Below are 25,012 nucleotides of genomic sequence, written 5' to 3'. Positions count from 1 at the left end.
TTAAAATTAAGATTAAAGACATTACATGTATTTAGATTAGAATACATTTGACTGATAGCATGAATATAGAATGAAAATATTCCAACATTTATTTAGATGAACTGGCTTTTAATAATTAATTAATAAGAATGAGTATATCATTAATGTTTATTTCATTTTATAACCTTGAACAGTTACAAACCAAACAATTGACAGCTGCAATTTTAGTGCATTTTTAAACACATACCTGCTTATTTATTTGAAAATATATTACTTATTTTATGTGAAATTTGCAATTATGTTATTTATTTGTTGCTAAAAGATATGAAACAATAAAAATAAATACTTACTAATTACGAACTTTAGTTTTCTCGTCACTGATATCTACACTTTCTACACTTAATTAAACACTTTGTGCTTATGATTTATTTAATATCATATTTTTATTTTTATACACAAAATAATTATATGCTTTCAAATATATCGTGAAGAAATAGATTGAATCTTCGACAAATCATTTACCACAGGAGAACAACTCTCAGAAAATTGACGCTCTATTCTTTTATTCATACATTTGTTAATTCATACGCATATTCAACCTTGACCGAATATTTTTATGAAATCTTAATAAACAATAGTTAGTTTTTCGTTGAATTTTCTATATATACTCATATTGAAACAAAAAATATTCAAAGGAAATTAATAAACAATGACTATTGGTGTTGCGCGGGTTCCTCAAAAATTCACACTTTTATTTTAATCAGTTGGTAGGCTTTCTAACGTATATGTATAGTCATTCGTATGTCAACAAACAAGAATAAAATACGAAAATAACTGTCGTTTAATTAAATAAAAAATTATAATTTTTAATAACGATTAATAGATAAATTGTATGAAATTAATCACATAAAAAATGGGCGTATATTTATGGCATGGCAAATATTTGATATCGCATCAATTTCATCTAATAGAGAAAATACTATGTCAACATGTGTCTGATCGGTGAGTAAATAAAAATATATGTTGTTAACAATGTTGATTAATGCTTCTACCCTGTATACATATTTGTTTATATATTTATAATTCATGTTATGGAATACTAATAATTCCAATTATTAAAGTAATATATAAACATTTTATTATCTTTTAATGTATTGATATATATGTATATTTAAAAGTATTGGTATTTTTTAGTCGTGTAAAAATATTGCAAAATAATATCTTGATTATATTATTTTATTTAAATTATAAAATATTATATCATTAACTTTAAATAAAATATTAAATAGTTATTTTTATTAAAGTCAGAAAATTAATAGCATCAGTCTTATCAAGTAACAATACTTATAATACTCATAATGACTTATATAATGACTATATATAAACATTGAATATTAATTCAGTTCTATATGAAACATATTAATAGAATTTTTATGTTATTGCAACTTTTAAAAATGCTGAACAGCACTGTCATTTAGTCAATACTCTTTGAATCATCTTTAACATCATCGTCATGTTGTTCGCTCATTTCTGCAGCTGAAGGAATTGTTGTTAATAGCCGAACAGCAAGCCTCGATGGACTAGCTGGGGTTTCAGGTTCTTGAATAGCCATTTGTCGAGTAAGACGAGGTTTAGATCGAGTAACTCGTGGAGTATTACGAGAATTGATGTGAATATCTAAAGATGCACTAGAACGTGACGTCTTCCATGTACTTGTACTGGCAGTTGTCCCCGATCCAGATGAATCATTGCGCGACGTGCTTAAATTAGAATCCTGTGATGGTTTTCGAGTTATTAGCCAAGAAGAACCACGTTTCTTTGGATCCAAAAGTCTCAAGGGAATTCCACAGTGATGAGCTTGTCGCCATGAATCTGATCGTGATGATGAAAAATTCTCACTTGATGAAACTGAACAAGCTCTCTTGTGTTGTTTCTGTTGAATTTCTGCTATTTGATAAGCATATTGATCACTTCGTGTATATCTTTGTCTTTTGGTTTTCCCGCATGGCCAAAAATTTTTTACACTCCATCTCTCTGTTGAAGTTACTACCGGAATCCGAGTATTGCAAGTACATGGTGGCTGATTATCCCTTGACGATCGATCAACAAGACTGTTTGTATTAGCAGGAGTTTGGCGATTACTAAAATTAGAACTATGTCTACATCTTCCAATGCCTCGAGTTACCCTCGATTCTTCAATAGCTTTACAGATTAAAACACAATCTTTCTTAAATTGCTTTGTTAAAATGGCATATAAAAATGGGTTACAGCACGAATTGAATGGCAATATAAACACTGCAAATACTTTAGCTTGTTCTAGTGACACTAATTGAAGGCCAAATGTCGCTGTCAGTGAAAAAAAAGCTATTGGTGACCAGCATAAAAAATCTGTAAATACCAATAATGCCATTCTTTTTGCGATTCTCGAATCATTTGAATTCCACGCTTGTGATCCACGAATTGCACAATACATTTTAAGATAGCAACCCATCAAGATTAAAAAGGCAACGCCATTGATTAACATTAAAAATACAACGTAAGATAGAGATGCTATTCCACTTATTTCGAATGGTAGACAAATAGCGAATTTTCGGTAATCAGATACTCCTAAAAGTGGTAACATAGCCATACATATTGCAAATCCCCATCCAACTGTCATGATGTAGCCCGCATGTTTCAGCGATAGACGTTTGTTTAAATGCATTGCGTAGGTTATCGCATGGTTTCGTTCTAAAGTGATGACTGCCAAAGTATAGACGCTTAATTCAGAACTGAGAACTCCTAGAAATCCGGCTAGTTGACAACCAGCAGACATTTGCCATGGAATTGCATATTTTCGAAATTCCCCTAGTGTTGAGGCATCTACAATTGCTAAAAGACCTGAAATATTAATAATATACTGTGTGAGTTACTTTTTATTTTTTCCTTAAAGATAGAGAATAAACATGGAAAGATTTTTTTTATTTACCTAAATATATTCCCATAAAAAAATCAGCCGCTGCCAAGTTGCAGACTAGAAATCTTGGTACGTCCATTTTACTTCGAGAAAATATTATAACAAACACAACAGTACCATTACCAAGCATTGACAATAAAAATACTACCCAGACTCCACACCTTAAAGTCCACCAGTCAAATAAATCCTGGCATGGCAAAAACGGTCCTAAAAATATATATTAATAATAATTAATTTTACAAAAATTATGATACTGATAAATAAAATAAAATAAGCTTGATATAGACCTGGTTGAGGAAGACACTGGACATGAACTGGAAATGTAGGTCCAGTTGTAGAGGTCATCTTGTCATGTTGTTCTTCAAAATAATCTTCAACATAAGCCGGAAAATTACTTGGATATGTAAAATCCGAACCAAAGGTATTCCAAAGTTGATTAATTTGTGAGCCAAATTTTTTACTCAAATTATCTTTAATAATATTTTATTAATATTTTAAGAACAAAACAGCATTCTCATTATTTAATTCAACTAAAGTGAAAAATAACTTACTCAATTGTGGCCAAATATCTGTAAGAGATGAATTCCAAAGGGTGGTATCGAATTCATTATCAGTTGGAAAAAATACAGACTCTTTAACAGTATTTTTTTCTTTCGCGTTATTATTTATTTCTATTGATAAAAATGAGCAACAATGATAAGCATATGATAAAACCATCGTCCGAACATGAGGAAATAACTCTGGAGCTGGAAACTCTCTTAATTCAGGATTGTTAAAAGTTTTTAAATGAATTATATTTGACAGTCCTTCCACTGGCAGTGTTGAAAAAATATTGTTTCCCAAATTTCTATTAAATAATAGAAAAAAATTAATATTAATCAAACATATATTTATGAGTAAAATATATTTAAAGAAATACTTACAAATCCTTGAGGTTTTTAACTGCTTTAAAAGCTTCTGGATGAATGAATTCAATAGAATTACTTTCCAAATCTCTAAAGTTCAATGAAAATTTTTCTTTATATTGCATAATTCCGTTATTCAACAAAAAATATCCAATAACAAAATGCATATTGTTATATAACTTACAAAACTTGAAGACTATGCAATCCAATAAATGCATCAGCTGGAACTGTTTTAATTTGATTTTTAGATAGAAGTAGATCATGGAGTGATTTCATATGAATAAATTCTTGACCCTTGAGCGATGTTATTTTATTATTTGTTAAATCTCTATAGAATAAGATAAACTTTAATTATTTAGTAAATTATTATTCATAAATTTTTATTTACTTACAAAACTCGAAGATTGCGGCAGTCTTTTAAATCAGGAATAGTTTTTAAGAGATTAGATTTTATATCTCTAAATACCAGAATGGATTATATTAATAAATATGAAGCTTTCAAGATTTCAATAACAATTTAGGAGTAATATTAATATTGCATAAGCTATTTATATACTTACAAACTTTTTAAATTCGGACATTGTTTGCAGAAATAATTTGGTACAGTTTCTATAGATGCACGATCTAATCTTAAAATCTCAAGAGCTGAGCTTCCATTAAAATTGGGAAATTCTTGCAAATTTTTAACATTTGATAGAATCCTTGAGAAAAATGAGTATTTTTACATTGAATATATTTCAAGATTTATTCATTCATGAATATTTATTTCTTAAGTAATTACTTACAATTTACGTAGTTTCACATGATTTTCAAATGTACGTGAATGAATTTCTTTGATTGGATTCCCTCGTAGATCAAGGGAAATGATGTTAGGGTTTCCAATGAATGAATCTGAACCAAGGTGATGGATTTTATTATTGGATAATGATCTAAAACGTTATAAAGACATTATAAAATTAATATTCAATTAATTTTTAAAACCTGAATTACATTTTGTATACTTACAAATCTTCTAATTTGTTAATATATTGAATAGCATCTGGGACTTCTTTCAAACAATTATCATCCAGTTCTCTAAAGATAAATAGATGAATACTATTTTTAAAATTATTCAGAAAAAATATTGAATGTAGAGATTTTAGCATATTTGCCATTTAACAAAGTAAATAAATGATAAATTTAGGTATTAAAGATTCTTTAAACACGCTTACTTACAAAACACGTAAGTTGATCATATCTTTAAAAGCTTTGGGATCAATTATTTCCAAATTATTTCGTCGTAAAAAGCTAAAAGGTAATTGAATTATGAGATAATTTAGTAGATTAGAGAGATTATATTTATTATATAAATAAATTACTCACAGAACTTGAATGTTAAACATTTGTTCAAACGCATCAGTTGGAATGTATGTTATATTGTTGTTGCTTAAATCTCTAAAACAAAAAATACAGTAAAAATAAAATTAAATGTATAAAAAAATCAGATAAAAACAGATGTGAGCAATAAAATATAGTAAATATAAATGAATACGAAGAAATAAAGGAGAAAAATAATAGCAAAAAGTAAAAAGATAAGAAGTCCGGAAGCTATAAAAAAAAAAGTTAAATCACAAATTATGTCTTAAGTTTGGTGTGTTCGTGTCGCAATGTCGATATAAGAGAATGCAATAAAAAAAAAATCATTTTTTTCTCTCTATCGCACGTGTCACGAATAATAATTACTATTTGACTTTTACAACGTGAAATTTACTTTTCGTAGAATATAAGAGTCATTTTTCTAACTCACCTATCAAGTGTTATTCAATTTTGAAAAATAAATTTCTTTTCTCAACATATTAATTTTACATCATCTATTAATAACTGATCTAATAATTTTCATTAGAAATTCTATCTTGACTTAATCATATAAATCAGGTGACGACAATATTTTATTGACCCTTCATACTGATCAGAATTTGTATTACGATGATCATACAGATCCCTTAAGACTAAAAGTATTATCTCTTAGTCAAGATAATAAACTTGTCAATAAAATTTACGAGTCGAATTTCGCTTATATTAGAAAAAAAAAATGGAAAGAAAATTTTTACTGCGTTATTTTTATACATAAAAAACAATCTTGATCATTTTCCTATATCGGGAGTCAGTGAATAATATAATTACAAATTAGAACGAGTATCTTTCACCCTCCTCCTTCATTTGCCCCTTTACCACTCGTTTAATACTGTCTCACTCAAACATTCTGAATAAAATATTTAACTGCAAAGATTAAAGTGAGACTGAAAATCCTTTCACTCTTGTGTATGATGTCCATACGAAATCCCTGACGAAATATTTGCGGCCTAGTTTAAGACCCGTAATTAAATAAGATAAATAAAAAATTTAATAAAATGCCTTTTAAATACATAACAATAATAATAATAATAATAATAATAATAAAAATATACTCCAAAAACTAAACTTAAATATCTATGAAAAAAAAAACAAGAACAGACAAATGTCCTTTTTTGTTTATAACTGTAAGAGTATGAGTAATATACAAATTCAATCTGACTTATGTATTAAAGTGAGTTGCTCGCAAAGTTTTTTTCATTTATGATCATCGAGACCGTGCTATTGAATATGATGAAAAAGAAAAGAAATATGACCACGAGTAAATAAATGTAGGAAAAAGTTATCATAAAAAAATCTAGATTAGTTAGATCCATTCAAGGACCCTAAAAAATTGTTGATTTCATCTACCCTCCTTAGCCTGGAAGAAATACTCCTTTATTATGTAGTAAAATTTTATTACATAAAAAATGTTTTCAGTTGATCTATATAACAAAGAATAAAAACAAATATTACGATTAAAACAAAAAAAATCTGTATTCAACGATACTCACATTTTCGTGGTATTTATAGCCAATCTTAATTGGGTTTTTAGGCCTACTTCAATACTTTTTAATCCAATTCCACGGCAGTCAAATTCTTGTGCATTATTTGTTATAGTGCAGAACGATTTTAATGATGATAACTGATCATTAACATAAAATTGGCCAGATAGATGAAAAACTCCAAGAAAAATTAAAAAAACAATCATTTGTCGAATTTGAAACGTCCTGCTCATGCTTTAGATTATTTGTTGACTGTTTTTAATTTTAATTACATTCACATGATGCTTAATAATATCATTGCTCCAATAAATCATTGGACAGATGTTAATATTATATTTTGCATAAATTAATGTTTAATAGGAAGTATTTAGAATCTATATTAATCATGATTAAAAGACTCTTCAGAGCCGTTTTAGATCATTCAATGCATTTGAGTGAATTGTTGCACTTTCTCGATAACAAACCTATTTAGAATGCTTATTAATTAGTTAAAAATACATTTTTGTATTGTTTTCATCACTTTGAATATCACTTATTTCACAAACATACTAGTAAAATTTTGAAAATAATATCAGAAACATGTTAATGGTGCATGTGATAAGTATAAAACCCTAACAAAAACTGACACTAAATATCTCTTCTAGAATCACTAACTCACTCCGGTAACTCGTAACTCCCTCTTTCTGCTGATTTTCTGTCTTTCTTACACCTCCCAGGATTCCCCTGTCTCCGCAGTCTTCATCAACACGCATACGCATAAGCACCAACCCGAAAATTTTGTTTTACACATGGGAAATTAAATACATTAAATTTAAATCAAGATTAAATAGTTTTTTTTATCCTCTACAGTAACTTTGTCACTGCATTTTAACTGCTTAACTGGTCAATAATTGTATCGGAGTGGAATGTTTCCGCTCAAAATACCTTGTATTTTCACTTGGCCAATCATGTTGACATATTTTGGGGAAAATGAATAGTGAAAATAAAGAAAATAGAAATGAACTGAATGAAAGAATCTGAAAGAAAAGAGAATAAATGAAAATGCAGTTTAAAAATATATCATGTGATGTTTGAAAATATTTTCTGTCTCTTTACCTTTCAACTTTAAATCTTTTTCTATTTTTTTATGCGAATTTAAGTTTTTCAGTGTAGAAAATTAACACAATTTATCGAGAATTTTTCTTCGTTTGTTTATTTATAGATTTTAGTTAAAATTTTTTAATTTAATTGAAACTATAAAAAGTATAAAGGATTATCTGCAAGATTTATGGAACAGTCTAGGAAATAATATTTAAATAAATTGCAGTCTAAATTATTGAAAAAAAACTGATCTTCATTAATGAAAAAAAATAAATAAATACTACAAAAGTTTTCAAAATATTTTAAAAATCATTTTACAAATAATTTAATTGCAGTAGTGTTTCTTAGAAAAAAAATTGATGAATTCCTTTTATACAAAGTATGCAGCCAATTGTGCCATTTTATCTTTTGGTTGTCGTAATTTTCTTCGATTTCGACCTTTATTGTGACCTCGAGGTCGTGTAACTACTGGTTTTGATGCAACAGCACGATGCTTTTCGATTAATTGCATAAATGCGGGTGTACAAAATACACATCCGGTCATTTCCGTAGCTTCATTAGGTAATTTACTCTTATCTTGTTTATATTCAACAGTGACTAATTGAGCGCCACATTCATCACAAACATCAGCATCAATTGTAACTTTGTGAGCATTTTCAAAAAAGTGTATAATGACATCACATCGATTACACCCAAGCTTCCATTTTGGACCAGATGACGGATCTAATACTAAAATTCCATGATCGCATTCCAAACAACTAGATAAACCATTGGAATTCAATCCATGTGGGCAAGTTGGATGAGTACATGAATTGCAGCCTAAATTTCCTTTCTTCATGTCACGAAACGGTGGATTATTGTAGCAATACGGACAGAAAATGTAACTTTTACCTCGAGCTCCAGTAGACCATGATAATAATTCAAAATCATCTAATGGACATTTTAATTCTTTATAAATACGGATATTTCCATTTTGCGGTAAATTGTATGTTTCATTACAATGAGCACAATGCAAACGTGAAGGTTTAGTTTGAATATATTTCATGTATCGACGGCATTTTCCACATCTCGATAAAGCTTTTCCTGTTGCTGAGAGCGGCGAGAATGATACTTCAAATAGTTGATCCATACCATCAATATTATTAACGAAGTAGTGGAATTTTTGTTTAAATATTTCTACAGTATGATCTAAGACTGCATAATAATCAGCTCGACCTTGTGCTATTAAGTTTAATTGCTCTTCTACGGCAGACCTCATTGTCGGTAATACTAATTCAGGGTCGATCTAGAATTCGTAAAATATTTAATGCAATATTGAATTTTAAATTTTTGAAGTAATGTAAAAAAAATTATTTATTTAATTTTTACCTTCTGATATCCATGAACTAGAACAATTCCCAATGATGTAGGAACTAATTTACGTCCAGCAACAACAGTAACATAATTCCTTGTGCAAATGTTATTAATATGAATAGGAATTGATGCATCAGTACCAATTCCATGTTTCTCCATCAAAGTAATTAATTCAGATTCAGTCAAATAATCTGGTGGCTGTGTATAATATTCTTGTAACTTTACATCATTAATATTGAATTTCTCATTGTAATTAAACTGTGGTAGGCAATTATTTTCATTAATTGATTGCCAGGTTAGTAATTTTGTATACCCAGGGTCTATTACTGATTGACCCGTGACGAAAAATGTTTCAAATCCAATTCCAAATTTTACTGTTGTACTTAAATACTTACAGTCTTTTGAAAGCTTAAAAGAAAAAATTTTATGATAAATTTTATTTCGATTCAAATTTAATTATAAAATTTCAAGCAATAGCTTTAAGTACCGTGGCAATAAAATGTCGTGTAATATAATCATAAAGTCTCCAACAATCGCCATCTAATTCATTCCTTGTAGCAGACTTCATTGGTGTAATTGGCGGATGATCTCCAGCATCATGGCCTTTTTTTGGACGATTTATACCATTGGCTAATATTTTACGTACTTCGTCAGACCATTCGGAATTATTTTGTTGAAGTCTCAAAGTTGATCTAATAAAAATATAATATTTTTGTTTATAAAATTTAAAATGTATAATATGCTAGTTAAATAAATTAATAAAATTAACAAAATTTTACATAAAATCAAAATTCTCAGGATACGAAGTGGTTTCTGTACGAGGATAACTAATATATCCTTGAGTATAAAGTCGTTCGGCAATTTGCATTGCGTGGTGCGGTCCCATTCCTAAGCCAGAACTTGCAACTCTCATTAATTCAACTGTATTCAATGCAATTGGTCTGGATTTCGTTTTTTCTGTACTTTGAATGCTGACAACTCTAGAAATAAAATTTATGCAATTAGTAACACAGTAGAAAAGTAATTTTCTTCTTTAAAAAACCTTTTTTTTTGCCATGTGAATTGTAAATTAACCTTACGTCGCTTCAGTGTGTTCTTTTACATGGTTCAGAAAAATATTAGCAACTTCTTTATCAAATGATCGTACTCGTGACCAATTGAGAGTTAATTCTTGATTATTGTGGACTTTAATTATTACTTGTAACACCCAATATGGATCAGGTTTGAATGTTTGAATTTCATCATGACGTTGAACACAAAATCCCAATGTTGGAGTTTGGCACGGACCATAAGATATCAATGAAGCGTCTAAATCACCATATTTTCCCTATAAAATTTAATATTTGATTTTATAGTAATATCATTAGTCAAAATTTTTTTTTCCAATATGTGTGAAAAATATTACCTGAAAAAATTTGGTTTGAAATCGAGTGAAAGCGCAACCAATACGTAAATCTAGTTCTTGTCGTGCATCAACACTTTTAGCTTCATTTTCATTTGGCTTGCCAAGATTATTTAAAGCAGCTTTAATATCTCGTTCAGTAATAGCTGAAAAATGTGCTCTCCATATGTCCTATTATTTATTAAGATATCTATAATTAGTAATTATATTTAACCAAATAACTTTTTATATGAATTATTGAATTGTTAAATTAGAATTACATTGAAACTAAGACGTCGTGACATTCCTGATTGGACAGCTTGAATAACTTCATAGCAAATATTTTCACCTTCTTTATCACAATCTAACCATAAGATTAAATAATCACAATGAGATCCTTCTTTAGCAAGAAATGCAGGCATTTTTAATTTTGGTACAGCCTCTTTCTTTTCAGTTGGGCAAGAAAATAATTCTGCCTGTGAGAAAAAAAATGTCAGTTTACAATCAATGAACGAAAATAATTTTTTAGAGTTCTAAATATTAAAGATTCTCTGTACTTACTGGATCAACTTTATCCCAATTATTGTATTTTCCTATAAAATCTAGAGTCATTACATGACCACAAACTGATGTCATCTTAAAATTAACTGTTTCTGATCTAAACTGACCAACCCATTCATGAACAGAGCACGATCCATTCATTCCTAGTAAAAAAAATATTTGCTCATTAGAGTATAATTAATTAAAAATAATTGATACTTTCATTAAAATTTGTCAAATAATGTGAAAATACCTTTTCTAGATGAACAACGACCATTGCTTAAAATATTTGCTAAAGATGCAGCAAGAGATGGTTTTTCTGCAACCATTAAAGCAGTCTTCATTTTGGCTATGTATTTATTTTCTAATATTCATAAAAAATCAGCCAGTTTTTAATATATTAATTTATTATTCTACTTAGAATTATAATAAAAACAATAAACTATTAATAATCACTGAACAATACTTGTTTTATGAATGAATTTATTCTTATGTTTAGGTTATAATATTGATGTACACATGCAAACTTCCCTCTATTAGGTATATAAAGTCGATCGAGAAGTAGATATTCGGCTATGAATCTCTACATCCCCACTATTCACGAATAAACCCGATGTTGAATTAATATAAACTGAATGAAGTATACCATTGAAAATTTAACCCTCGTACAAAGAACTAGAATGAATTTTAAAAAATTTAATATTTTTCTTCTCAACGAAATGTTATCTTGAGAATGGACTGTGTTACAAGGGTAAAACCTTGAGTTCTAATTTAGATCTCCAAATATGAATAGCAATTTTTACCTGTGCTATTTAATATATTCAATGAATATTTAATGGAAAAAATCTATAATTCAAATATTGTTTGAACAATTATTTATTTTTTTCCAATATATCAGAAAAAATTGCGTTATTTACAAATTATTGGTGTCGTAAACATTTTACTTGTTCATTCATAAACAAATTACAAAATTATAAAACATTATGGAAAATTATAAAAAAAATTACTAATAATTGATATGTAAATCTATTCGAAGGTGTTTTGTCTAACATTAAAAACTGATTGTAGTGGTGAGAATGATTGTAATAATTGACTTCGTGAAAATAGATGATCACGATGAACGTCACAACGTAATATGACTACTCCTGATGGGTTTACTTTCACTTTAATTTTCGTTTGTGGTGTCAAAATACCATAGTCAACATCTTCATATAAATCCTGGAAAAATAACACATTTATTAAATAGCTTTTAATTCAGACGATAAACAAATTAATTATACGATATGATTTACCTCAACTCTATAACCTCCCGGATATTGAAGACCTAATTCTTTAAGCGTGACTGATACATCTGAAGGTGTACCGTCTGTTCTTCTATTCAAGAAAGCTACTGCATAAGAGTAATAAGACTGGTAGATTGGAGTAATTGGTCGTGCCCAGATTTCAATACCTTTATGCTGAAATCAATTAACAATTAACCGTTAATAATTGTTTCAAAAATTTTGCGGATAAATGATCCATACAAACCTTGTAAATTCGTCGACCCTGAATACCCAAAGGATCTTGATCTACAGCAATAATTTTTTTATTCTGTAAAATGGCCTTGTACTCGGGTCTAATAGTTCTGAGATCAACTGACATTAAAAGAGGAGCAGCCAAAATAGCCCATAGAGCCATTTGTGTTTTACTTTGTTCATAACTAAGTCCAAAGTTGCCAACAATTAACATGTCTGGGTCATTCCAATGTCCTGGACCAGCATTTGGTATTATGTCATCTTGATGATCGCCGTAATAATCGATGATTGATTCTAAACTTGCCCAAGAATCTTGAATATCATTGTAATTTCTCCAGAGATTACAGTGATGAATAATAGCTGAGAAGTTAGGCTGTTGAACAAAGAAAATGATTTTAACTACGTCCAGTTATTTATTCACTGTATATTTACTGCAATACTTCGTATTTAATTTAACTGATTCTCACGGTTATGTAATTATTGATATGAAAAGTATTGAATACTAGATAAAAAAATTTATAACTTGCCAAGTTTTTACTATCATATAAAACTATTTATAAAGCGGAGTTTTTCAGTGAAATACATGAAATTTCAAATATTTATTCTTGGCTTCCTTGCTATTTTAGTATATACGCAATATAAAAGAAAGAATGAAATATTGATTTCTTACACTTATGCCTGCGTAAATTTGATAAACTGGCCAGCTACATGAATAAATCATTGGTCTTCCTGTCTGATTTAAATGGTATCCAAATTCTGGATAGCCTAAAAATTTACATAAATATTTACATTTTTATATATGTATAATACATATATATAAAATATGAATTTACCTCGATCCATATCTAATGCGTTTGCGTAACATCCATCGAGTTTAACATAATCAACATCCCAAGCAGCAAAAGCTGCGGCATCATTTTCCATGTATCCTAAAATTCCTGGATAACCAGCACATGTATAATTACCATAATCCCCATAAATACCGAATTTCAATCCTTTAGCGTGAATCTGTGAAAGAAAAATTTAGAAAATAATCAAATGGAATGATGATCGAATAATAAAATTATTTGCTGATAAAGAAATGTAAGAATGGAAAAAGAGTAGGACTTATAAGGATTATTACATAATCACTGAGACTTTTTAACCCATATGGGAATCTTTGATGATCAGGTACTATGTCGCCATTCGCCGCACGATTTTTCTCCATCCAACAGTCGTCGATATTAATATATTCATACCCAACGTCTGCATAGCCTTCAGCTACTACTAAGTCTGCCATTGTTCGAAATAATTGATCACTGCAATAATTAATAAACAATGTTGAATGGTTATTATTTACAATTTCTTTTTTTTTACGAAAGAAATTATTTTATTGTCACTAATGAGATTTTTATCTATTTAACAATGACTTTTATATAACTAAATATGAAAATGTGTAATTATAATTATGGAATTGTTAACATGAGAAAAAAGAATTTTCTTTTTACATAACTTATTGTTAGCTTACATATTTGTTCATCATTTTGTATATCGTTGATTTTTCTAGCACATAAAACATGTGCAATAGATATGATTGAATCAGTCATTGAAGTCTGATAAATTATTATTGTGAAAAATATAGTTAATAAGCGTAAAGACTTTTTTTTAAGTTTCATATGTTAATTAAAAAACTAGATAATTTTATATGAAGTCAAATGGAATTAACATGTTCAAGTTGTTGAACAGAAGATGAGATATTGATCAAAACACGCACGAAAGTGAAAACATTGACCTACATCAAATGTGAACTTGGTAAAATATTGTTTGAGTATAATAAATACATTGAATAAAAAAAAGAACTAATAAAAATTAAAGTTGAATTACCTAATACAATTGTCAGGATCATTTTTACAGTCTGTATTGCATCTGAACCGTTCCCACGCTAACCAACCCATGGGAGGGGTTCTTGCCAATCCATTTTCAAGAGTTAAACACCCACCGATAATAAATATGAATGTTAAAAAAATGCACCATTTATTAGACATGATTGACATCGTTGCATGAGTTGTTTTCCGTTTCAAAAATAGTTGTTGACTGGATTGACTGTTGTTGATGACTAAAATAATAGTAGCATGTCTCAGGTATTTAATTCCTTAGTAAAAAGTAGAAGGGATTGATAAAATATGAAAAAAAACACTCTCATTGGTCAGCACTATTTGATAATCACTTTTTTAGCATTTTTTAACAATTATATCCACAAACAGATGAACCGTATTAACACAAATATTTTAAATGGAAAAAATATAATGATATCAGTGATAATACCTGTTCACCTTTGGATCGACTGAAAACAACTAATCTGATATACTTAAGACTCAATTGATGTATCAAGTCGAGAAGTTTACTTTCACCCAATGCCCCATTTCATTTTTACACTCGCAAACAGCCACTACATGGTATAGAGTAAGATCACTATTAAACAGTTTTCTTTCTACTTACACACTCAATCTACATCAATACATTCTCATGTACACACAATAAATTTATAGTAGATTCCACTACTCCTCACCTTTTTCCCGGCCATTCACAAGCGAATTGTCTCATTTAAGTTCTATGAAATATAGACGTTAAACATTGAAATTTATTCTCTCTTGTTATTGAAGGTGATGAAGTAGAGTAAAACAATCCCAAGATATTGGACAACTATTACAAAGATTACCTGAAAATATTTACATTAATTAATTATTTATTATAACAATGATGATATTTTATATTAACAATTATTTCGAAACAATCAATATTTTTTGAATATATTAATTTAAAAACTTTTTTGATTGTTATTATTATATTTGTTAGATAACTAAGCAGAATTTCAAATGATTTGAATTATAGGGAGAAAGTAATTCAAATTTACTTGCAATATACTTAATTAATTATTGAGAGTTAGGTCTGATAACAAATTGTTTTAAGAAATTCACTTATAAGATGTATTTTAAATAAAAAAATGATTTTAAGAGTAATTCTGAACTTCTTTACTCCAAAAAAAGTTTCAACAGACTTCTGTTCTTCATCAAGATAACTCAAGTTTTTATAAATTATTATCAGTCATTGGCTTTACTGGAGTTAATAATCTTTTTTGTAGTCGTTTAAATACATTTATATTTACTTTCCCCTTTCTTTCTATTCAATTTTGATTTATTTTTTTCTTTTTACTTTCAATTTCCTATATATTCAATATGACATAACATTTTTATTTTCAATTTACTCAGGTGAGTTTTTTGAAAGTATTATATTCATCGTATCTCACCTAACCCCCAATCTCAGCTTTTACCTGTACATTCATTGTTTATCATTTTTTCAGTTCTCATTAAATAAATGTGTAATATTTCCACGATTCTAGTTCATACTACGCCAATGAATTGTTATCTATTTCGTCGAGACAAATAGTGAAAGTCTATACCTTGATATTTCTTGTGAGAACACGATGATAATATTTAGAATGAAATAGAATGACTATTCTAAATTACTATTTACAAATCCCATTCTTCTATTTTGTAATTAAAATGATATTCTGAAAAAGAAGAGTAATCTGTAAAAAGTAAATAAAAAACTTCTCAATAAAAACTACATAAAATACATACTGCAATGACGTAGTTATGTTCCGGTGTTTATGTACACATATACATATATACGGTATGTACATATACATTTATCGTACGAGTAATTTACCCTGGCATCGTATCCGGAAGTGTCCTTAAAATGTCTAAAAATAGACATAACGGAAATACGTAATAATCACGTGGTTTCAAATTTACCCACTCTTAAATTTTACCCACAGCTTCAATATCATTTTTCATATGAAAATAAAAAAATTGCCTGGAAAAAAGAAACAAAGATTTGCATTGATCAAAAAGAATAATTGCAAATATGTTTTTATTATAAATTTAAATGATGCATTATCTTGAATAACAATAAATCACTATATGGAAATATATATTTTTATTTAGATAAAATGAAAAAAAAGACAAAATGAAAAGTATTGAGCAGAACAAGTTAGAGGTTATGACGTCAAGTTTGGATGAAAATCCATTATTTGAGTATTTTCATGAAAGATGTCGCTAGCTGTGACTTGACAAAGTTACCCCCACTATATAAAACTACATTTCAACCCTCCAACCCCTTATAGTAAGGAATCCTTGCAACCCTAGAACTTGTGAGAAAAGCATTACGTGCGTTAGTAACATGTTCGTTTCTTCTCGGTTACTGTTTTCTTTCGAAAATCTACAAAATTATTCATTGTTTTTATGAGAAAAATTCTGCATTTGATGTTTAGTGCATGAATGTTTTATTATGTACCGAGTGAAATTAAGATCAATAAACTTGATTTTAAACTAATCTATTATGGATACAGTTAATATACATACATATATACATTAACCACTGTAATAATAATGTTATCAAATAATTCGAAATACTATCAGTGTAATTTTAGGTTTAAATCGTTCTTAAAAATAATTGAAAAATGGTAGTAAAATTATTATGACTATGGTAAGTAAAGAAAGTTGGCAATTTTTAATATTTCCATTTTTATTTCACATTTCCCTCAATCATTCAAATCTTTCAGAGCTCAGATTAATCAATTATAATGCACGAGTATTAATTATGCTCCATTAAATATAAATCTAAGTTTAATTTTTTTTTTTAATTATCGAAATGGAGGAAAAAATGATTTTTTTAAATTTCTTTTATTTTTTATTAGTTTTTAGAGCATTTATTATAGAATATTTTTGAAACAATAAGTATATGGGCTAAAAACATTTTCAAAAATTAATTGAATTAATTCAAAGGAGGAAATGCACAATACTTTTAATAAAACGCATTGAGGGGGTTGCTATATAAGTATATATCTTGCCAATTGTTCCATTGATCTATTACTCTGATGACCTATGCCATATGCTTCTTACACAAAAAATATTCAATTTCATTTTCGTTATTGATTTTCATATCTTCAAGTGCTCATTTAGTTTATTTATATTCTACATACCTGGAAATTCCATAAAAAATACTCCAATTAATTTTTTTAATAACTTTTTCCTCTTACAAAATATTAATATTACTCATGACCCTTATTATTATTATATAAATGCTCACTGATAGAGATAATACAAATAGTTAACGATGATTTAATAATATCATAAAAATGATTAATTTTAATTTTCATTTAGGTTTTATCTTTATTGTATTTTGTATGAACGAAATGGAGGGGGTAAATCGATACGTGCTACTTTCATTCATGGCTAACACCCTTACACGGAAACATTGCCATTTTTTTACTATAAAAAATTCATGCTTTACAAATTTTTTTTTTTTTTCAATAAAAGAAGAAACTTTTAATTATGGAAATTTTTTTCATGATTTCTACTTTTAACTGAATATCATATTAAATATCTCTACTTACTAAATATTAATTTATTATTTTAAATTTACTTTTATTCAATTGTATTTATTTTTTCAAATGAAAATATATATCTTAGTATTAAAAAATGAAAAGAACAAAAACAAAAAATAATGAAATAAAAATTAACATACAATAAAAAATAAAAAAATTAATCTATTGTTTTACATGAACAAAGACTTAATGATTATCAAAAACCACATTGTAACCTTGTTCGATTTCTGTTTTATGAGATACAACTAGAACACGATGATACGATCCAATTTAGGTTTCTAGGATATAATTATATATCTGCATACAATTGTCATAAGAACTTATGAGTAATATTCAATATAAATAATTATTACTGCAATATGACAAGAAGTTAAAATGAAAGTTCACATTAAAGTTCTAAATGAATTAAAATTAAGTGTTAGTTTTTTGTTCTCAATTATATTTAAATTTATTTATTATATTATTTTTTTTTATTACATGTAGGATTGTAGTTTCTTGATAACCATAATAAGTATTGATAGCCTTGACTTGATATTATAAGGTGAAAAACCAATTTTAAAAGTTTGAATTACTCTGCAGTACCAATTTACATAGTTCACGTAATCACTAACTCATATTCAATTGGTATTCAAACAATAACTATTCAATTTTTCAATTGTTTCCAACATAAATCTGTATTTTATAAAATCATTGCTCCAAAAAGCTGATAAAATGCATTTATTGATAAATTTAGAGCTCTGAGATGAAAAGGTTTCAATGGATTTTTTTTTTCAATATCCATTTAAATAGGTTGCTTAAACCATGAACTGTATTTAATGATAAAATTATAAAATGAATATTATTGCATTCCTTGATAATTCAACTAGTACTCAGTTAATCCAATAACTTTTAACAATGAAGTGACGTCACAAGCTCCATCCATCAGTATCTATACAACGATAAAAGAAATATTTTGCTATATAATACTATTTTACTTTTTCTACATGAAAAAAATTAAATCAATTAATAATATAAAATTATATTAAATTTTATATAAATAAATTGGCATAATTTTTTTTATTTTTTCACAAATAATTTGTTAATTATTTTATTCAATATACAATATTATAAATAACTTAAAATAACTAAAAATATAAACTAGTAATTTTTTCAATTTGAAAAGCCTTGATTGAAGCTAAGGACTTCTTTACCAACTCCAATAAAACTTAATTGATAGTTAAGTAATATCAGACTTCATTGAGATGAATATATTTTCCAGATACTTTAGAGAAAAAGTCTAAATGTATTTTTTGATATTTAATTATTGTAAAATAAGAAAAAAATATTTAAAACACGTGGGTATGGAATAAACTTATTAAAATTAGTGCACTGATACTAACCTAGTTATTTGAAAGGGATATCGAATGATTTCATCGCGCAGCCGCTGAGGCAATCAAGTCGTCAGTAAAATGCATCGTCAATGTCCCTCTATATGAGGGTGGTCTACAGGTAGTTGTAGAGGTATAGAGGGACACTAAGGGGGTTGCTTTTCATTAGGACAAGGAGAAAACTCGATGGTCCATCCACCTGTTTGCCTTAGTCGACCACGACATCACAACCTAAACGTATCATCGAAAGTTTCCAATAAATCTATCTCTGCAATGTTACTTTTATTCTTTTAAATATTTAAATAAATAAAGATAGCTTTTAAAAACTATTTATTAATTAAATAAACGAATTAATTAAATTTATAAAGTTTTAAATTGATATGAAATATTTTTTTTAATACAGAAAAAATAATTTAGAAAGGTTGATTTAGAAGTATTGATGGATAGGAATAAAATTTTAGACCTCATGAGTTTTTTAGATGTTTGTCAACATTATTTTCAAATTCGCAAAAATAATTTGCGAGATTTATATACTCTTTGGGCGATTGTGACATTTGTTCGTGATGAAGATTCCGCTGATTTCTTACGTTGGTGTCAGGATTGTAACATAAAACATCTTCGAGAAAGTGATGATAATAATGAATATAAAAGACGATTTAATCCACCACGAAATTCTGAAAATTTACGAATTGAAAGACGTATTTTGAAAATTTTAAAAGATCTTTTTCATTGTGGTTGTCTTCCGACTGATTATGAATTTTAAAATATTTTATAACTTCAATAATTTATTATGATAAATAAATAATTTATTTATTTATTCATAATTTAAAATTAGAAAAAAGAAAAAAATAGAAAAAGGTTTATCATTGAAATAATCTTTTAGTTTCTATTCTAACAAATGAGATAATAAAATGATAATTTATGTTCTGATTGCAGTATGTTGGCTACATATTTTGATGAGGCCATACCATCATAGCTCTGAGTTATGTCTGAAAGCGAAGGAGAAGCGACAGCTCGGTCTGTGGCCTTGGAGCAGGCATACGTCCATGAAGTTTATGAACAATGTGCTGGTAAAACTACACAAAGTCGGCATTGGCCGCGAATTTATAAATTTCTTGAAGAACTTGAGCCTGGTGCTTTAGTTTGTGATATTGGTAAATTAATTTCATTATCTGATCCAATAATAACCCATTTGCAAATGCATTATTATACATTACTGTACGTCAATTGATATAATCATTTATTAACTAATATTTAATTAATATTCTAGGCTGTGGAAATGGTAAATATTTGAATATTAACAATAGTATATTTAAAATTGGAGCTGACAGGTGTAAAAGACTAACTAGTATTGCCAGAGAAAAACAAAACGAGGTATTAATTAACTTCCTTATTTATTTAATTTAATAAATAAATTGATAAAATATCATAAATATTCATCTTCATTAAATGTAGGTACTATTATGCGACAATTTGGCATTACCATTTCGAGACGAAAGTTTCGATGCAGTTTTATCAATTGCTGTAGTTCATCACTTTGCTACCACTGAAAGACGCGTGAATGCATTAAAAGAATTAGCTCGAGTGCTCCGAATTGGAGGAAAACTAGTTATTTCTGTTTGGGCGATGGAACAAAAACATAGAAAGGTATTTATAATATTAATAATAAAGTAGTAATGTTTTATAATACCGTATATTTTGTTTTATATTAGTTTGAATCCCAAGATGTTTTAATACCATGGCCAAAAGCGTATTGCTTGAATTCAACATGTAATTGCGGCAGTAAATTCCCTTGCATTGATTCTCACCGGGATCAGCCAAGTCAAAAGTGCATCTTAAAATCAAAAACGAATTGGCAAAAGTGCAAAAGTCGGAGATATTGGATTGATCCTATTTTTAGTCCATCTCCATCAACCAGTAGTCTTTCTAGTCCAAATGAAACTTGTTACAGCTTTTTTCGTCGTGCTTTGCAGGTTCGATTATTAATTGAATCTTTATTTTTTCTGGATTATTAATAAAATTGTTTTTATCGAAAAAAATTTTTCTTCTAGAAATTAGCAGGTGGTAAGCGACATTCTGGCAATCGATCATGGTTTCTAGAGTCCTTACATGGTGGGGGATACAAAAATCAGCATCAACATTTCGATCCTGATGATAATTCTGACGTTGATGATATACCTATTGAACTTCGTCGTCTTGAAGATGAACATCTAATTATAAATAAAGGAAATGATTCATTGAGTATTAAATCTAAAAGTTTAGGTGATATTGTTGAAATTCAGAGAACAGATATTGTTCGATCAAGATCTAGTATTCCAGGTTTATGTTCAACTGTTACTACAGAAGTAGAATGTGAAGATAAATCTGATATTAATGAACTTTTGGTTACTTCTAAGCCACAATTAACTAAAAAAATGTCTCAAGAAGATAAAGAACATTTAGAAGAAGGTTCTGACACTGCCATACGTGAACTTATGAATGATCTTACAGAATTAGGAGTAAGTATATTTAGTAGTCTCATCTAATATAAAAAAATATTAACTCTACTTTATTTATTTAGATATCGTCAAATTTATCAAAAAAACGTGGAAATGTATGCAAACAAAGTTCGATGAATGAAGAACTTATGTCAATGGAACGTTTAGTGGAACGTGAGTCTGTACGCCGTAATATTATGAAACAAGCATCACTTAATGAAGAAATGCTCCGTGAAAATCATATGTTCGAAAATTTAAAGGATTCTATATCATCTAGTGCAACGACTCGACGATTTCAGTTGTTAAAAAGTGGCCTTACCAACCGGATCAAGCAATCTACAACTAGTTTGGAAAAAGTAGCATCTATTTCCATAAAAAACGGTTTTGTTAAAATTCTACAGAGCTGGAAATCTGATTTACAATATAATAATACTACTAACAATAGTGATAATCAAGATGACCAAGTTTTTGAAGACTCTAAGCTAAAAGTTGAAAAATTATCATCAACGGTGACAAAAAAAGAACCAGAAACTGAACGTAGGTTATCAAGAGAAGATGGATCAGATTCATCAAAAGATAGCAGCCTTCAAAGTGATGCTAGTGTTGATTCTGAAGATAGTTTTGTGTCGGTTATTTATGTGCCAAAGAAGGATATTCCACCAATTGACATGATGCCAACAACCTCCGGACATGAACAGTTAAGAACGACCTCTGCACCACCGTCACCTCGAATAAAATATCCGCCGGATCTTCATGGACCACGATTCAAGTTAATTTCAATTTCACCATTGTTAAAGCAATTTCCGGCTACAAGTAAGTCATTGCCACCTCCCAGTCCACCTGGATTATCTCCGCGTACGCTTAATTCATTCAATAGTCGGCTTTCTTTCAACAGTCAAATTCCTAGCTTGAGTTATAGTTTTGATCATCCAACTAACGTACCACCAGTAAAACCAGAACCAGTAACACCACCACCTGAAATAGATTCTCAAACAAATAATGACACACAAACAACTGATAAGCCAGTAGAACCAGAAAATGTTGAAAAAATTGAAGACAAAGTAGAGGATCATCCGCCTGAACCGATAACTACTAAACCTCCAATAGCTTGTAGTCCATCAACTGCTAGTCTTGTTGTCGATAAAAATGTAAAATCCACCAAAAATTCAACACCTAAATTATCATCTAACAAATTAGTTGAAAAATCCAAAAATGATTCAACTGAGGATGAAGATTCCAGAAAAACAAGATTAAACCAAATAAAAGAATTATTAAAACAAAAGCCAGGATTTGCTACAAGGTATTCAAAGCCTGCATTCCCACTTGTGAGGAGAGCATCAACTGCTACAGTTGGAAGATTAGAAACAGTTGCAAAAACACTACCAAGACTATTGTCCCTAGAACTGTTTAATCCAGAAACTGATGATTTAGATAGTGATTCGAGCGGAGTTTCTTCTCCTGAATCTGGTGATTCTGTAATCAGTGTTATATCTGATGAAAAATTCATTGTTAAGAAGAACGGTACTCTAGTTCCAGAATCCGAAGTTCGAAAATCTAATGGTAAAAATACAAAAAATAATACAGTACCCAATGAAAATAATGAAATTCCAACGTCATCACAATCTTCTAAATTGCTCGAAGCTGCAGCAAATGTTGCGAGTTCTCTAGAAAATGCTGTAGACCAAGTAATTAAAACAAGATCTGATTCAGATAGTTTACACGAAGTTTCTAAACAGCCTGAAAATGTTGTGCAATCATTCATTGAAAACCAAAAACAACACGGAAATTCCGTTGACGACAAAACATGGAATGAAGAATGTAAGCGTGATTTAATTGATTTCACTGATAAATTGAGTGAAAATTTGATTAATGACATTGATCAGTATTGCCAAAGAAAACGATTAGAATTAAATAATGATCTAGATTTTATGTTAAATGATAAAATAACAGATGTTTCAATGAATTCAAAAAATATTGAAATTTCTAATTGCAAATATAATGCATTAGTTGATAATACTATTGCTTGGCTTCAAAATTCAACTGGTAATCAGAATCTTTCAGAATATGACAATAAATTAACTCTTAATAGTAAAATAAATAATGAAGTTACTCGTGAAGAATCTGATGATATGGATTTTGTAATAGTTTCAAACACTGGAGAAATAGAAGAAAATAAAAAATCAATGAAATTTAATACTAATAATTCTTCTCTTGACTCTAGTGATAGTAAGAGTAATCTTAATAATACATTGAAAATAAATAATGATTCGGACACTAGTCATAAATCATGTAGTTCGTCAAATACATTATTTGAGTCTGCTAATGTTATGTACAATAAAAACTTGAAAGAGAAAAGATCACACGAATTTGGACAACGATCAGTATCTGAGGAAACTACAGAAGCAGTCCATGATAATCGATTTGACGAATTTAAATCTCATAATTTTTCTGAATCTTCATCTCAAGAATCATTACCATCAGACCGTGAAGGTGGGGCAGTAAAATATCATCAATATTATCATGTTTTCCGAGAAGGCGAATTAGATCAATTAATAAATAAGTATGTCGAGAATTTACATATTATTTCATCATATTATGACCATGCCAACTGGTGTATTGTCGCAGAAAAAGTTCAGGTCTGGACTATTTGACTTAGTTTTTATTATTTATTAATTTTCTAACAATAAGTAGGAAATTAAAGTTTTATTTAAAAGGAAACGTCTCTATAAGAGTATTTAGAAGAAAATGGTCGACTAGTAAAGCTTTAACAATGTGTAAATATGTACTATAAACAAATAAAGTATTTAATCGGTTCAAAGATTCCCAAATAAATTATATGTATATTCAAGTAAACAATTAAAACGCACAGTTTATTAGGTGACTCATATAATTGAGTATCATTAATATATCATTAAATCGGTTAATTGTTTGGGTATATTAAATAATAATGATAATAATAATAGTAGAAATAAGAAGAATATCAATGACACAGCTTGACCAACATTTTAAGAATGAATATAACAGATTATATACGTATTGTAATAGTATTAACACATTAATTAATACTTATCTATATGAGGTAGCGGTATGAAAATTTATAAATTAATTAATTATTCATTTATTAATCTAATAATTTACCATAGTGTTCATTGGTTT

The 25,012-nt window shown here is 28.3% G+C and overlaps 5 protein-coding genes across 8 annotated transcripts in view; 1 reads left to right on the top strand and 4 right to left on the bottom strand.

Moving 5' to 3' along the window:
- Positions 1-733, bottom strand: part of crm (cramped chromatin regulator) — a 9,472-nt gene extending 8,739 nt beyond the window's left edge. The window contains exon 1 of the mRNA XM_035093028.1: positions 330-733. The gene's annotated coding sequence lies outside the window, so the exon portion shown is untranslated. The remainder of the gene's footprint in view (positions 1-329) is intronic.
- Positions 448-25,012, top strand: fid (fire dancer). 2 transcript variants are annotated; one of them, XM_035093023.1, is made up of 7 exons: positions 448-981; positions 20,316-20,533; positions 20,650-20,753; positions 20,835-21,026; positions 21,092-21,352; positions 21,431-21,877; positions 21,940-25,012. In XM_035093023.1, exons 2-7 carry the CDS (start codon positions 20,365-20,367, stop codon positions 24,505-24,507), a joined length of 3,741 nt encoding a protein of 1,246 aa, XP_034948914.1. In that variant the 5' UTR covers positions 448-981; positions 20,316-20,364; the 3' UTR covers positions 24,508-25,012. The 2 variants fall into 2 exon arrangements, with proteins under 2 accessions (XP_034948914.1, XP_034948913.1); XM_035093022.1 differs by lacking the exon at positions 448-981 and adding an exon at positions 16,782-17,111.
- rk (rickets) lies at positions 1,308-7,344 on the bottom strand. Of its 2 annotated transcripts, none has more exons than XM_035093025.1 (13): positions 6,726-7,344; positions 5,203-5,274; positions 5,056-5,127; positions 4,846-4,914; positions 4,626-4,769; positions 4,401-4,541; positions 4,233-4,298; positions 4,025-4,168; positions 3,859-3,930; positions 3,487-3,782; positions 3,223-3,306; positions 2,948-3,142; positions 1,308-2,859 (listed from the first exon to the last, which is right to left on the bottom strand). In XM_035093025.1, the coding sequence occupies exons 1-13, from the start codon at positions 6,947-6,949 to the stop codon at positions 1,454-1,456; spliced, it is 2,985 nt and encodes a 994-aa protein (XP_034948916.1). In that variant the 5' UTR covers positions 6,950-7,344; the 3' UTR covers positions 1,308-1,453. The 2 variants fall into 2 exon arrangements, with proteins under 2 accessions (XP_034948916.1, XP_034948915.1); XM_035093024.1 differs by having other exon boundaries at positions 3,223-3,405; positions 6,726-7,343.
- Top3beta (topoisomerase 3-beta) lies at positions 8,051-11,414 on the bottom strand. Its single transcript, XM_035093026.1, has 9 exons — positions 11,324-11,414; positions 11,092-11,234; positions 10,812-11,006; positions 10,555-10,722; positions 10,229-10,476; positions 9,929-10,129; positions 9,637-9,841; positions 9,165-9,557; positions 8,051-9,081 (listed from the first exon to the last, which is right to left on the bottom strand). The coding sequence occupies exons 1-9, from the start codon at positions 11,412-11,414 to the stop codon at positions 8,167-8,169; spliced, it is 2,559 nt and encodes an 852-aa protein (XP_034948917.1). The 3' UTR covers positions 8,051-8,166.
- LOC118072878 (alpha-N-acetylgalactosaminidase) lies at positions 11,537-16,434 on the bottom strand. Of its 2 annotated transcripts, XM_035093033.1 has the most exons (10): positions 16,205-16,434; positions 16,024-16,134; positions 15,133-15,282; positions 14,448-14,679; positions 13,708-13,882; positions 13,418-13,592; positions 13,255-13,349; positions 12,598-12,957; positions 12,363-12,527; positions 11,537-12,288 (listed from the first exon to the last, which is right to left on the bottom strand). In XM_035093033.1, the coding sequence occupies exons 4-10, from the start codon at positions 14,615-14,617 to the stop codon at positions 12,097-12,099; spliced, it is 1,332 nt and encodes a 443-aa protein (XP_034948924.1). In that variant the 5' UTR covers positions 14,618-14,679; positions 15,133-15,282; positions 16,024-16,134; positions 16,205-16,434; the 3' UTR covers positions 11,537-12,096. The 2 variants fall into 2 exon arrangements, with proteins under 2 accessions (XP_034948924.1, XP_034948925.1); XM_035093034.1 differs by lacking the exons at positions 15,133-15,282; positions 16,024-16,134; positions 16,205-16,434 and adding an exon at positions 14,889-15,044.

Source organism: Chelonus insularis, unplaced genomic scaffold (genome assembly GCF_013357705.1).
Source record: "Chelonus insularis isolate UGA/USDA-ARS -01 unplaced genomic scaffold, ASM1335770v1 contig_94_pilon, whole genome shotgun sequence".
In the NCBI taxonomy this organism is placed as follows: domain Eukaryota; kingdom Metazoa; phylum Arthropoda; class Insecta; order Hymenoptera; family Braconidae; genus Chelonus; species Chelonus insularis.
This window is presented reverse-complemented; position numbering and strand designations above follow the sequence as displayed.